General features: G+C 37.8%; 1 protein-coding gene across 3 annotated transcripts in view; it reads left to right on the top strand.

Annotated features, from left to right (window-relative positions):
• mapk8ip1b (mitogen-activated protein kinase 8 interacting protein 1b) overlaps positions 1-11,123 on the top strand; it is a 63,931-nt gene extending 52,808 nt beyond the window's left edge. For all 3 annotated transcript variants that reach the window (XM_029428250.1, XM_029428257.1, XM_029428243.1), the window contains 6 exons: positions 1,781-1,953; positions 2,821-2,924; positions 6,172-6,288; positions 7,213-7,283; positions 7,398-7,496; positions 8,526-11,123. In XM_029428250.1, the coding sequence (XP_029284110.1) occupies positions 1,781-1,953; positions 2,821-2,924; positions 6,172-6,288; positions 7,213-7,283; positions 7,398-7,496; positions 8,526-8,598 (637 nt within the window). In that variant the 3' untranslated portion in view covers positions 8,599-11,123. The remainder of the gene's footprint in view (positions 1-1,780; positions 1,954-2,820; positions 2,925-6,171; positions 6,289-7,212; positions 7,284-7,397; positions 7,497-8,525) is intronic.
• The last annotated feature ends 1,823 nt before the right edge of the window (positions 11,124-12,946 follow it).

Here is a 12,946-nt window from a genome sequence, read left to right as displayed (position 1 = left end):
CTTACACCCAAAAATAGGAACCATTTTTTTCTATGTGACATTTAACTCAAAATCACTATAAGCTGCTGAAATCAGTTGAAAAGGCTGTTTTTCTTAGATTTAGATTTGTCCATGATGTTACACGCATCACTGAGTTTTAATTACCAAATAAGCAGGGTTAATGGCTCTGCTTCACTGGAATTTAATGGGGAAATGTGGCTAAGAAAAGTTGTATTTATATGTGTTATCAGTGATAAATCATCAATATAAATGTAAGAATAGGTGTTAGCTAGCAGTAGCATAGTTTAGTGGGTTTACCTGTTTACATTACTGATCATCTAACATCTAATGTGGAAACTTCCCATATTTTAAATATGCAGGTGAGCTCTAGCAGAATACAAGGTTGCAGTAACCTTTAAACACGCTCATCTCCATCAGTAATGTTTTTTTTTTTTTTTTTCATGTAGCAGAAAATGCTCCATTTCTTCATGTTTCCCCTGTAACAGTCAGTTACAGCTGCTGTTGAAGACCTCAGGCTGATAAATGCGTAAGGGAGGGGGATAAAAACAACAGCAATGCAGTCATGTGAAAAGCAACATCTCTGTGCAGTAACAAATCAGATGATGGTTCAGGACATTATTCATGCATAGCTGAAAGCAGGGGGCTCGTTACAGCATTCCTTTAGTTTAATGGGTTTCTAGTTTGTATGTATATACTATTATGTATGTGGTATCTCTATAGCTACAGTATAAGCATCACATCTGACTATCCAAAATCCTGCTAGTTAACTAGGTTGTCATTAGTTTTACATTTAAGTGTTAGAAGTTTAATTTATGTGAGTCTTTGACAAATGGAAACCATTTAAAGCCTTGTTTGATACACTCCATTCAGGTCAACCTGAAATCAACGTTTATTTTCTATGAAAAGCTGACATTGACACTGGAATCTATGTGTTGTTGTATGATTTTTATCTTCTGTTGCGCTGCAGGACATTAAAAGTATATATCATTTTTTCGTATCTTATCAAATCTATGTTCTGCGTTTTGAGTATCATCACACGTCATGTAGACTAACAGGAGATAGCAGCTGTAGTCAGCTTTCATTCACAAATATAATTTATGACTAATTGAAGGAAGCTGTGTAGTTGCACCTAACTGTGCTAACAACACAATGTAAGTAAGGTAAGTGCTTTGCAATATTGGTATATATGGTGAAAATATAAGTATTTAGAACACACTCAATGTGTAAATGGAAAGTAAAAACAATGAGTAGAAAGAGCCCTTTGAAAAGAATGTTGTGTATGGATGAGGTCAGGCCACAACATTAGCATTATTTGCAAGCCAAATCCTGATAAAGTATACAGGTGGCTTGTAGATTTGCATCACTCACCAGCCAACAAAACTTCTGCTAATATATCCAGTGGCTGGTAGAATTTGAACATTCACTATTATCACCACATCAGGGTGCAAAATGAACTTTTTTGGCTGTTGGACAAAAAAGTTAATTTTGCACCCTGATGTGGTGATAATGTATTTTGTCATGAAACTGGTTTGCAATTGGAATCTATTGTAACTTTGTGAATTAAAACTATTTACAGTTGTGTCCTCAGTGAAAGAAACAAGGTACACATTTTTAAGGGCCACTTTTCAAGCTTACAGTTAGAAAAACATAGCTTTTGGAGATGTATTCTTTAAAACGAACCAAATGTCCAGACTGGCAGACAGACTACCTGTGATGTGGTTATCCAGCTCATGAAAAGCCTGTGCCCAGATCCTTTGCAAAACTACATCTGTCTCGACAGGTTTGTCCCTCGTCATGACGATGAGTTGGAGCTGGAGGTGGATGATCCGTTGCTGGTGGAGGTCCAGTCAGAGGATTACTGGTACGAGGGCTACAATATGCGAACTGGTGCCCGCGGGATCTTCCCAGCTTATTACGCTATAGAGATGACCAAGGACGCTGAGAGCTACAAAGGTACTAACATAATTATTAATTAAATAATGTACAAATGCTGACATGCCGTAAAACATTGGTTGTGCACAAGATCATTGTATGAAATTAAATATATCATGGTTATTAACTTCTACAAAAATTGCCACAATAGTGATTCAACTTGCCCATTCCTGCACTATAGAGAGCTAATTTAACGCTCCATTTAAGCTACCATTTGTTCTTTTGTCTTTGTAAATAATCAGAAATTATTTGTCAGTCCATATTCTTTCTGACTTTAACAAGTGTCCACACTGGCTAGTAAAATTAGAACACTTATTATTTTGTTAGCATTCAGTGGGAGCTGTAGTTCTTACTATACCAAAATAGTATTTTTTATATATTTGTTAAAATAATGAAGTGTTAAAATGAAACGATTATTACAGGCTTAACTTATTATTTATCTTAGAATTTGGACAGAAAACTCCAGCATCATGTTTCAGCATAAATAAAAAAAACTGATGATTTTTGGAAAGCTAGTGAAACAAATGTCAACCTGGAAGTGTGTCAGGACTTTGGCTCCATCTTTAATGGATCAGTTATCTTAACTGCTTATGATCATGGAGATTGTTAATAACATTCAGAACATTTTCTTAAAGAGAGAAGAAACACAGATAACTCATACAGGAAAGCAGCAGGAGTTTAATCAGCTCACAAGGGTAAATATATGACATTAAAAATACAAAACAAAGGCAGAATTAGCCTATAACAGACGTGGAAAACCAGGGAAAACTACTTATTTTGTACCTTTACAGGAGTTACAAAATTATAAAAATGTGTGCTTAAATAAATTACTATTCTTTGTTATGTCATGTTTGTCTTATTCCATGTTTCGATGTCTGTCCTGTACAGTAAAGAGCAGTGAATGGATGGACAGATACCGGCTTAAGTTCCTGGGCTCAGTTCAAGTGCCCTTCCACAAAGGAAATGATGTTCTGTGTGCAGCTATGCAGAAGGTACGTGGCCCATGGTGTGCGCAGTTGTGTTTCTTTAAGTGTAAAAAACATTTGACACTGAAACTACAACATGTTGCATGTCCCATTTGTATATCATAAATAATTTCTATGTCTTTAGAGCAGGGATGGCCAACTGGCAAGCGGCCTCCGCCCTCACTTTGTGCGCCACACGAGTCAATATCCAGAAATCAATACAATTGTTGATTTCACAGCAAATCATTCAAACCAAGTTCTGCTAGAGGTGAATATTATGAATATTAGAGGTGTGATTTACAGATGCACACAGAGATAAGGTGGATGAGCCGTGGGAAATGCTGGGAGAGGTTTTTTGCGCTACGCGCTGAAATCCCCATGTTCTTGGCGAACACCATCCAATGTGATACAAGAGTGTACTGCGCAAAACTCAGGAATACAGATTTTCTCCTCGACCTGGCCTTTCTTGCGGACATTACATCGCATCTTAATCGCCTGAATATGTAGTTACAGGGAATATGCCAAACCGTGTCGGATATATATGCGCATTTTTTACTAAACTGGTTCTGTTTAAAGAAGAATTTTCTTCCGAACGTCCTTGCTTGGCACACGTTCCCTCGTGTGAAGAGATGCACAAAGATGCCCCCGAATGTGAGAAAACATTACCAAAGAACAGAGCCGACATAGAAACACTGCAGCAGCAGTTTAAGAACCGCTTTCAAGATTTCCACGCCACGCAGCCATGCATCGCGTTATCCACTGACCCCCTCACTGCTGCTATCAGCGAGCAGCAGGGGCGTAGCTAGGTTTTGAAGTTTGGGTGGGCTTAGCCCAGAGGTGAGGTGGAGCTGTGTGCACCTGCATGGTAGTACATTTACCATTAAAGGAACTCAGATGGCATGATGATGGAGAAGTAATTCTGGGAGCTTTGCACTGAGCAAAGCCACTACACACCCGTAGTGTTTTGTGCTGGTTGTGTAGTCAATATATTAGTCATGTTAACCAGGTCCATGTTACCTGGCCTTAGTCATGTTGACATGTCTTAGCTGTAGGGTGGACTTCACATCCTCTAGGGGGGTCCGGGGGCATGGTCCCCCGGGCAGAATTGTTTTAACATTTTAAAGTGAATTGTATGCATCTGGTGCACTTTGAGAGCAAAATTAAGATGCTAGATTCAATAGAACTTAGTGGTCTTGGTAAGGGGAGGGGGCATAACTCTCAACACTAATATGAAAAATATATCAATCAATCAAAGTATAAAAAATACCATAACCAATGACAATTAACTGAAATATTTTCATTATTTACAGATTACATTGTAAGGTATGAAAGGGGTTTTGGGGCAATTTGGAAACAAGGGCCCCAAGGGCTCCTACATGGGTCCTGCCCCTGGTTTTTGACGCCCTATGTTTTCCTCCCTTTGAACCTTTAGAACAGGCAGGGCTGAGGTGGCTGTCGGCCAAGACTGCTTTTCTCCTTGCCATCATTTCAGCAAAGTGTGTAGGGGAGCTACAAACCTTGTCTGTGAACAATTCATGTTTAAGGTGGAATTCTGATGGCTCTGGTGTCAAGCTGTGACCAAATACAGCGTTCCTTCCTAAGGTGTTGGCACGCTCAAATCTGAATCGGCCTATCCAGTTGGCACAGTTTGACCACCCCGTAGGAGACAGGGAGGAAAGGTCAAGACTCTTGTGCCCGGTGCGAGCCCTCAGAGTTTATATCAGGTATACCGCATATGTATACCGCATGCATAAGACAGTCAGAACAACTCTTTATCTGTTACGTGGGCCTAAGAAAGGCTACACTCTCTCGAAGCAGCGCCTGTACCACTGGATTGTGGATGTAATTTCCCATGCATACAGGGTGAATGACCGTTCCCTGCCGCCCAGTGTAAAGTGCCACTCCACCAGGAGTGTCTCCACATCATGGGTAACCCTGAGAGGGGTTCCCTTAGAGGACATATGTGCTGCGGCCACGTGGGCATCACCGAGTACATTCTCCAGGTTTTACAGGGTCAATGTAGCCACCCCTTATCCGTTAGGTGTGGTTCTTCAGCAGAGTCCCTCTGTGCCACCTTTATGAGGTAGGTATTTGGGATTCCTCGCGACACTGTTGTTATAAGTCATCCAGTGTTAAGCACTGCCTCTGGCGGTCAGTAAGGATGAAATAGAACGAAAGTTACGTATGTAACTACGGTTCTATGAATCCTGGATGACCGTGATTTTGCGAGAAGATTCTGTAGTACTGATCTCGTCGATGACACCGAATCTTGTACATGACAGGGGTCATCCGAGGTTACACTTGACTTTGTTGATATAAATATTCGACCTGCACATGCGCGAGACGGAATGTATTGTCTGAGTAAGATCCTCTGCTGTGTGAAATTATCAATTTGCATTAGGTCTCTGCATGTGTCCTGGGATTTCCTGTACCTGCGTGTTCCGGTAAATAAACCTGTGTATCTACAATTCCTGGTTTCCTGTGTGTTGCATTTGAGTCCTTACACTTCCCGTGACAGTTTATGTGTAAAGCTAATTCATAATTAATAATATAATTATATGATATATATGTTATATGCGATGTAATGTCCGCAAGGAAGGCCAGTTCGAGGAGAAAATCTGTATTCCTGAGTTTTGCGCAGTACGCTCTTGAATCACATTGGATGGTGTTCTCCAAGAACACAGGGATTTCAGTGAGTAGCGCAAATTACATCTCCAAGCATTTCCCACGGCTCATCCACCTTATCTCTGTGTGCATCTGTAAATCACACCTCTAATATTCATAATACTCACCTCTAGCGGAACTTGGTTCAAATGATTTGCTTGTTTACAACTGTGAAACCAATAATTGTATTGATTTCTGGAAATTGACTTGTGTGGCACACAAAGTGAGGGCAGGGGCCGCATGCGGGCTGCCAGTTGCCCATCCCTGACCTAAATATTGGCTACATTACTCAATAGACAATTAGTTTTATTATACAGGTACGTATGTTATAAAATTCAGAAAACAACATGGTGTCACCGTCACAATGCAACACACAACAAAAATAAGGGACCTATTGCAGTTGACAACATCCAAATGAAGAGTTAATGTAATATAAGATAAACAGTCGTGTCAAACTTTAACAGAAGCTCTCAAGTCACAGTATGACTGAACTTTAGTATTACTTTTATATTATCATCTAGTACAGAAATGGGTTTCAGGTTAAAAGTATATTTTCAATAGTGTTAAGCTTTTTACATTTTAGGAGTCATCTTTTACCTTTGTTTTCCAGATTGCCACCAACAGAAGGATGACAGTCAAGTACAACCCGCCTTCCTCCTGCAACCTGGAGATCAGTGTGAAAGGCATCAAGCTTGCAGTTCAAGAGGATTATTATGCCTGTGACAGAGTAAGTACTATTGCTGTCAAATTGAAAATATATAAAGTGCAGCTTTTTTTGTCAAATAAAAGCTCATCTTCACACCAGTATCCCATTGAACAATTGTGACATGTCGCCCTCGTGTGGCTGCCAATAGTGACTGCAGGCGAAGATGTAAGGAGACACCAGGAAGTGTTTTCTTCATTTTGAGTACCTTTAAACTGCTGTTCATTTCAGAGGGAAACATTGTATGTGAAAGCTGTATTACGTGTAGATAAAGATTTTACATATGAACATATGATAAACTATGATAAGTTATGTATGGGTCACACAAGTTTCCTCTCCACATGGGTTTATAGGACACAAAATATATTGTTGCGGTGAAGCAACATTTGCTAGAAAAGAACTTTGTACATAAAGAATGTTGTCTCCAATCCTAAACTCTACAAATACAATCTGGCTCAAAAAATGCTCCCATCCTAAAACACAACTCATGTTTTATAATCATCCAACCACAAATTATCAGAGATTAAATAAGGGATAGGGAAATAGATCACTTGATACAAAATATTGATTTCAAAATGTTTTATCGCTTCCATTAAAACAGACAGTTGTTCAGAAATCAAACTGCCTCGATATCAGCAGTCTGTTATTTATAGCAGCGGTCTGCTTTAACAACTCCAAAATGCTGCTTGCAGCCTAATAATAGTGTAATGATAATACAATAAAACAGCACTCAGAAAGAGGTTATTCTGCATAATGAGTACTTAGTTACGTTTGTACATCGTGCTGTCAGTAATTTCTCAGAAGGAGCATTTTGAATGCAGGAATTTCACTTGTACCATGAAATTGGGTGCAAATACAACATGTGTATTTTGTAAGAGTAGAAAGCCAGCAGCCTTCTTCATGTTGATCTAAATAATTTAACTTGCTTATTTTCTGTGTCCCGTTCAGAGTAACGAGTGCAGTCATTTCTTCCAGTTAAAGAACGTCTCCTTCTGCGGGTATCACCCCAAAAATAGCAAGTAAGTAAAGGAAGAAAACCTCAATCAGAGACTACAACATGTCAAATATTCTGGACTGTTCGACTAGAATAACAAAAACATAAAAAAACTCTGTTTTCCCTGTCTTCTCCGCAGGTATTTTGGTTTCATTACTAAGCACCCGGCAGACCAGAGATTTGCGTGCCATGTTTTTGTGTCTGAAGACTCCACCAAACCTCTTGCAGAGTCAATAGGGTGAGTTGAACTTTCTTTTCTTGCATAATCCTTCTTTGCATTGAGCCGGTTGTTGTATTTACTTCTTCTCTGCTGACACATACAGATGCAAGGGGATGTGATCTGGCTTTTCTGGCCATCAATTTTGTGTGATTTAAATGGAGCTGATCTGTTACAAATCACTGATTTGTTCTTGAAAAAAAGTCCATTGTTATACATCACTGTAAGAACCAGCACTTAGGTTATGATTTTTGGTTTATTAGATATCTAAAAATCTTGTAAACTAGGAACTAGTTAGTTGTGGGGATCCAGGTTTTATTTACATTATTATGACATTATTTAACATCAATTTCTAAGGAATTATTTAGAGGCACGACTTTCATTTATTACAATAATGCATTCATAGGATTGTGCAGTCTTGGCACTAAATAGTAACGTTTTCTTAAATTTTCTCTAAGGATTTATTACATTTCTTATAGGAAAATAAATCCCTAAAAGCAATTTATTTAGAAAAAACAATGAATTTCTCTAACACAGGACTAGACTGTGCTCAATAATTCTTGGCAGTGAAAACATTGTCATATATTTTCCTTGTATATTTTATATTTAATGATTTTCCTGAAGTTGCATATTAAAACGCCATTAAATAATTGGATCACTTGGAGCGTCTATATTTTGAATGTCAAAGTTCCACTCCAATATCCAATAGTGACAATAAAGAGCCACTTTTTCTTTCATGCCCTCCAAAGCACCAATCAGTTTTTGTTTGCCAATGGCTAATATGTAAAGTCTTTGAATGCTGAAATCTGTTGTCTCTTGGTTGAAATGGTAGCAGTAGAAATTGAACAGAACATAAACAGAAAATACTTGTATAATGTTTCAGATTTTGAGAAGGTGTAGTGAAAGAAGATACAATGCGAGAAAATTAATTGAGAATTGTAAGTCAGTGGGACAGAAGCTAACTTTGGCATTCGGCCACTATAAGAAAATCAATGTGTGTTTTTAGGTGAGTTCTAGAAATGACTGAAGATACATGTCTTTGTTTTTCAGGAAAGCCTTCCAGTTGTACTATAAAGAGTTTGTGGATTTCTCGTGCCCGACAGAAGACATCTACCTGGAATAGCCCTGCCTTCAACCACAGCCCTGTACAGTACACTGTATCATAACATAATGTTGCATGAAGGACAGAAATATCCTAAAATAAAGAAAAAAGAACAATTCAAAAAATTAACACATCTGACAAACAGGACAGAAAGCATCACGTGTTGGACCTGTGGTGAAACCTTTGTGCTGCAAAGAAGAGATGGTAATGAGCCAAAGGAGGAGTGTCTTCAGAAAATAAAGTATGCAAAATGGTGTCAGTGATGAGGTGGTGGAATAGAAAGCACAAACATTATATCACCGCGGGCTTGGAAGCAAGAGTTAGCCTGCAGTGTGTTCTAAGCAGGTGCAACACTGAAAGCCCAGCAGCCTAAAGGAATGCACCAGCTTGTATTTGCACTTGACAAAAAAGAAAAGAGTTGAGAAACACATGATGAGTTTGCTTTGACTTTAAATACCTAGTGTCTGAGCATGAATGAGGTGTACATTTCTTAAATAACATCCGCACACAAATGTACACTTAAGTAAAACATGTTTATGTAGGAACAGTGAGCTTTTTCGTTCTCGAACATTCATGATATGAAGGTGATATCCACATTGTGCAGTGGCAACAAAAAACTCACCCTAAACACTGTCAAGTGTGGATTTTTCCTTTCAAACTTTTCAGCAGCTTCTATGGTACTGTAGTGCTAAGCTAAACTGACTCCACAATTTGCCCATTAAAGCTGTAGTCCTTAATTCCTAGCCTCACTGCACTTCTTTACTGTGTTTTAACTAGGTATAAAATCAGTGATGGTGATATTTAATACCAGGAAAAAACAAAACATCTGGCTCTTTGGTCATTCAAGACGAGTTCTGACATGCATAATTCTTCTTCGTGTGGTGTTTTAGAAACCTGCTTCTCATAGTTTAAACATCAGAAATATGAAATGCTCGCAGTGTGGCAGTGATAAGATAATAAGGCTGATCCTCGGTAAAGTAGGTACGGGTGCTGACAAGGGAGCAAAAGCAAAACTCTGGTGTCTTCATATCTTTACTAGTAGTGCCTCTTTTTCATCAGATCATTCTGACCTTCCTCAGTGAACATTATCACATTTTAAGGGATTGCCATTGAGTGTGTGTTGAGTTTAAGAGTTTGAATGCAAATTGTGATAGAGTATGTTTGATGTGACTTGGCACGTTTTTCCATTGCACTAAATGTGCTGTGCTGTACCTGTGCTGTCATAGGTCATATTTCAGAACAGTGAAATTGTGTCAATACAGAGCCTTTATTTCCACAACTGATGTATGTCTATACATCCTGGATATGCATAGGAGAGTGCACAACAAATTAGGCATCTTTAATATGTTATAGATCATAATTTCTCAAGTTATAGCCCGTAGACAATGTCAGCCCTCAGAAACATTTTGCACGGCCCCTGAACGTGACATCAAATGCATGCATTGTATTTTAATCATCAGTGATCCATTTCTATACTTTCACTTTTCAATAGTCTACATTTAATACATTACTTGCCAAGTGCGTCAAACTGCACCCCCTTAACGAATATCTGTCAGGTTAAGAATGACAACTTGAAGAAAGCTATTGGTTGCATGGCAACTAGTGGTAACTTTTGAATGTTGTTGGAAATACGTTCTGTCATCAACGCTAGTGCTGTTAAAATAAGTTAGCAATTTTGTGGATGTTGTTATGATTATCAAATGAAAGATGATCAATGATTAATTTAAAGTGCTCTTACTGACTCTATAAAAAGCGTCACAATGGAGGTTAGACTGAAAAGATTCAAACCTGGAGTTGAGATAATACATATTTACTCTGAACTTTGGAATCTGCACTATTACATCGAACTTGATGTGACCACCAGTCACAACAGGTTCAGCACCAAGTGAACCAAAACTGTCGATATTCATATTAAAACGTTATTGTCATTAGGATGTGTTCTGAACGAGGGCCCAAATGAAAACCAAAGGATTGCCACTTTAACTTTTTTATTTTATCAATGTGGGTCCAGCACGGGTACAGCACAGTTGTTCTGCAGTGAAAAACAAACAGAAAGTGTGCTTCCAACATCATTTATCACTAACAAGATTACTAACAAGACAACAGATTATTGTATGTGATCTATATTTAACATAATATACAATGTCTGTAAAAGAAACATTTATTAATGAAGAATGTGGAAATGTTTAATTCAGCCATCTCACCAGTCCCCACAGTTTGTTCCTTTACAAAATGAAAAATCTGAACAAAATAAATGAATTGTCTGCTGTTGCTGATCAAAGCCATCGTGTTAGCATCAAGAGATCAACTCTGACTTTTAGATAAGTTCCCTTCTCAAGAGCCAATCAGACGGATAGAAGAGGAAATGTACTGTAGTGTGGGCTATACAAAGGGTGTATAGATATGCCATTTATAAATAAATAATTTAATATCTGTAATTATAAATATTACATTGTATTGATTCAACATGTAGTATGTGAAATTTATCTTTATTTTGATTTTTTTTAGGTGTGAATTATTCTTTATTTAAACTTTTTAATGCAGAACTCATGGTGTCCTGTCATTATTATGTTTGACTTGCATATACTGTATACAGTATATATATACTGTGTACAGTATATATATATACTGTATACAGTATATATATATATATATATATATATATATATACATATATATATACTGTATACAGTATATATATATATACAGTATACTGTTTGTGTCGTACTAAATGTGGGGCATTTTGTGTATCTTGCTGAGGGTAAGTTCACTCTGACACTCAGTAATAAATGTAGTCTACGTTTCATTTTATGTGTACAATCTATCAGCATTTACCGTTGTTCGAAAAATATACTTAAATAAACCCACAAAGTCAGGATCAAAATCAAATATGAGTTTTAATCAATATTCTTGCAAGAAGGTTATACATGTAAGAAGAGTTATACATAAAACAAGATGTACAAACTCTCACACGTAAGCTTGTAAGACTGCCGTGTGCTGCTCAGAGGAGTGAATCCTCTGCTGCGGTATTTATACTAAATTCAAAAGTCAGGAGGTAGTTCAGGTCAGTCCCTCTTTTGTTTACGCAACATGGTGGTTTGCAGGGGAGACAGATGGTCTTCTTATCTGAAGTTAAATCGCATATGAACGAAATGCTTGTACTCGATGACGCACACCCCCTCCAACTTCCATTGCGTTCATGTCAAAACACTGTGGTTGCCAATTCAATGCACAACCTGCGTATTTCATGGACAGTGTCTGTGTAGATTCCCAGTTAGCTAACTAGCAAACATTAGCTTTAGCTTAGTTGTCAAGAAGAAAAGTGACTGTCTCGGCGTGGCTTTTCAGCCCTTAAAATTCAGTATACTGTTGGCTCACAAGCCTTGTTAGCAACAGCACTGGCAGAAACCACATGTCAGATATCTTGCACAGAGCTAAACAAAACATTCATTTTGGATCAGACAATATTTTTAGAATTATTTATTCAAAGTCATAATATTTTTAGGAAAAAGCTATACTTTTATTCTGCACCTTTTTTGAGCTTTGTAGGTGCATTCTTTGTTTTGTTTCTTTTTTTATATTCATCTACATAAAAATGTAAAAAAGGTCAATTTTAGCGCCTGTCTCTATAAGGCTTCCCTCCCAAAGAGCCCAGTCTTATGCCAGAAACATTCATTTCAAAATTATTTTTGTTGCCCACAACTATCTGTGAGTATAATTTTGTCCTTGGAGTTTATTAACCACCTGTAGTCATCACAACAGCACGATCGATTTGTTATTCAAATCGAGAAAGGTGCTGGGTGTAGTGTCTGCGTTCTGTTCAGTATGATTATGTGTGACTAATTACATTTAAAAAGAACAGATTGTTTATAGGAAATTATTTTATTTGAAAAATAACAAATGTTATGATTAATTCTAAAATCTATAATTTCTTATGAGTTGTTGATGCATTAGTTTGCTGATGTTACTTTGTTCACAATGCCATCTGACAGGATCAGTGAGCACATTTTAGCTCTAATGATTTTCTATTCTTTGTTTGCTGGAGGTCTTTCTGCACCTTTTCTGAGCAGGTAAGTCTTCTTTACTTCTTTCTGTTAGGAGCCGCACAAGCATGTATGATCATTTTCAAGGAGAAGACTAAATTTGTGTTTTGTATTCACATTTCAGTGGGGGAGGAGAAGAAAAGGGGGGTTCCTATTGTTAATAAAAAAGACTTTTCTTTTCTGCTATTGTGATTTAACTTGGTTTTCTGAAACCCTTCAAATTCTGCTAGGACCCACCCTCCTGGTATATTAAAAAAATGCATCATTGAAGTGAGGGAGCAATGACTGTAGAAGGGCGTGGTTGCGTAGTGTGTGAAGGGGAGGGG

The sequence above is a fragment of the Cottoperca gobio genome, chromosome 3 (assembly GCF_900634415.1).
Source record: "Cottoperca gobio chromosome 3, fCotGob3.1, whole genome shotgun sequence".
NCBI classification, from domain to species: domain Eukaryota; kingdom Metazoa; phylum Chordata; class Actinopteri; order Perciformes; family Bovichtidae; genus Cottoperca; species Cottoperca gobio.
This window is presented reverse-complemented; position numbering and strand designations above follow the sequence as displayed.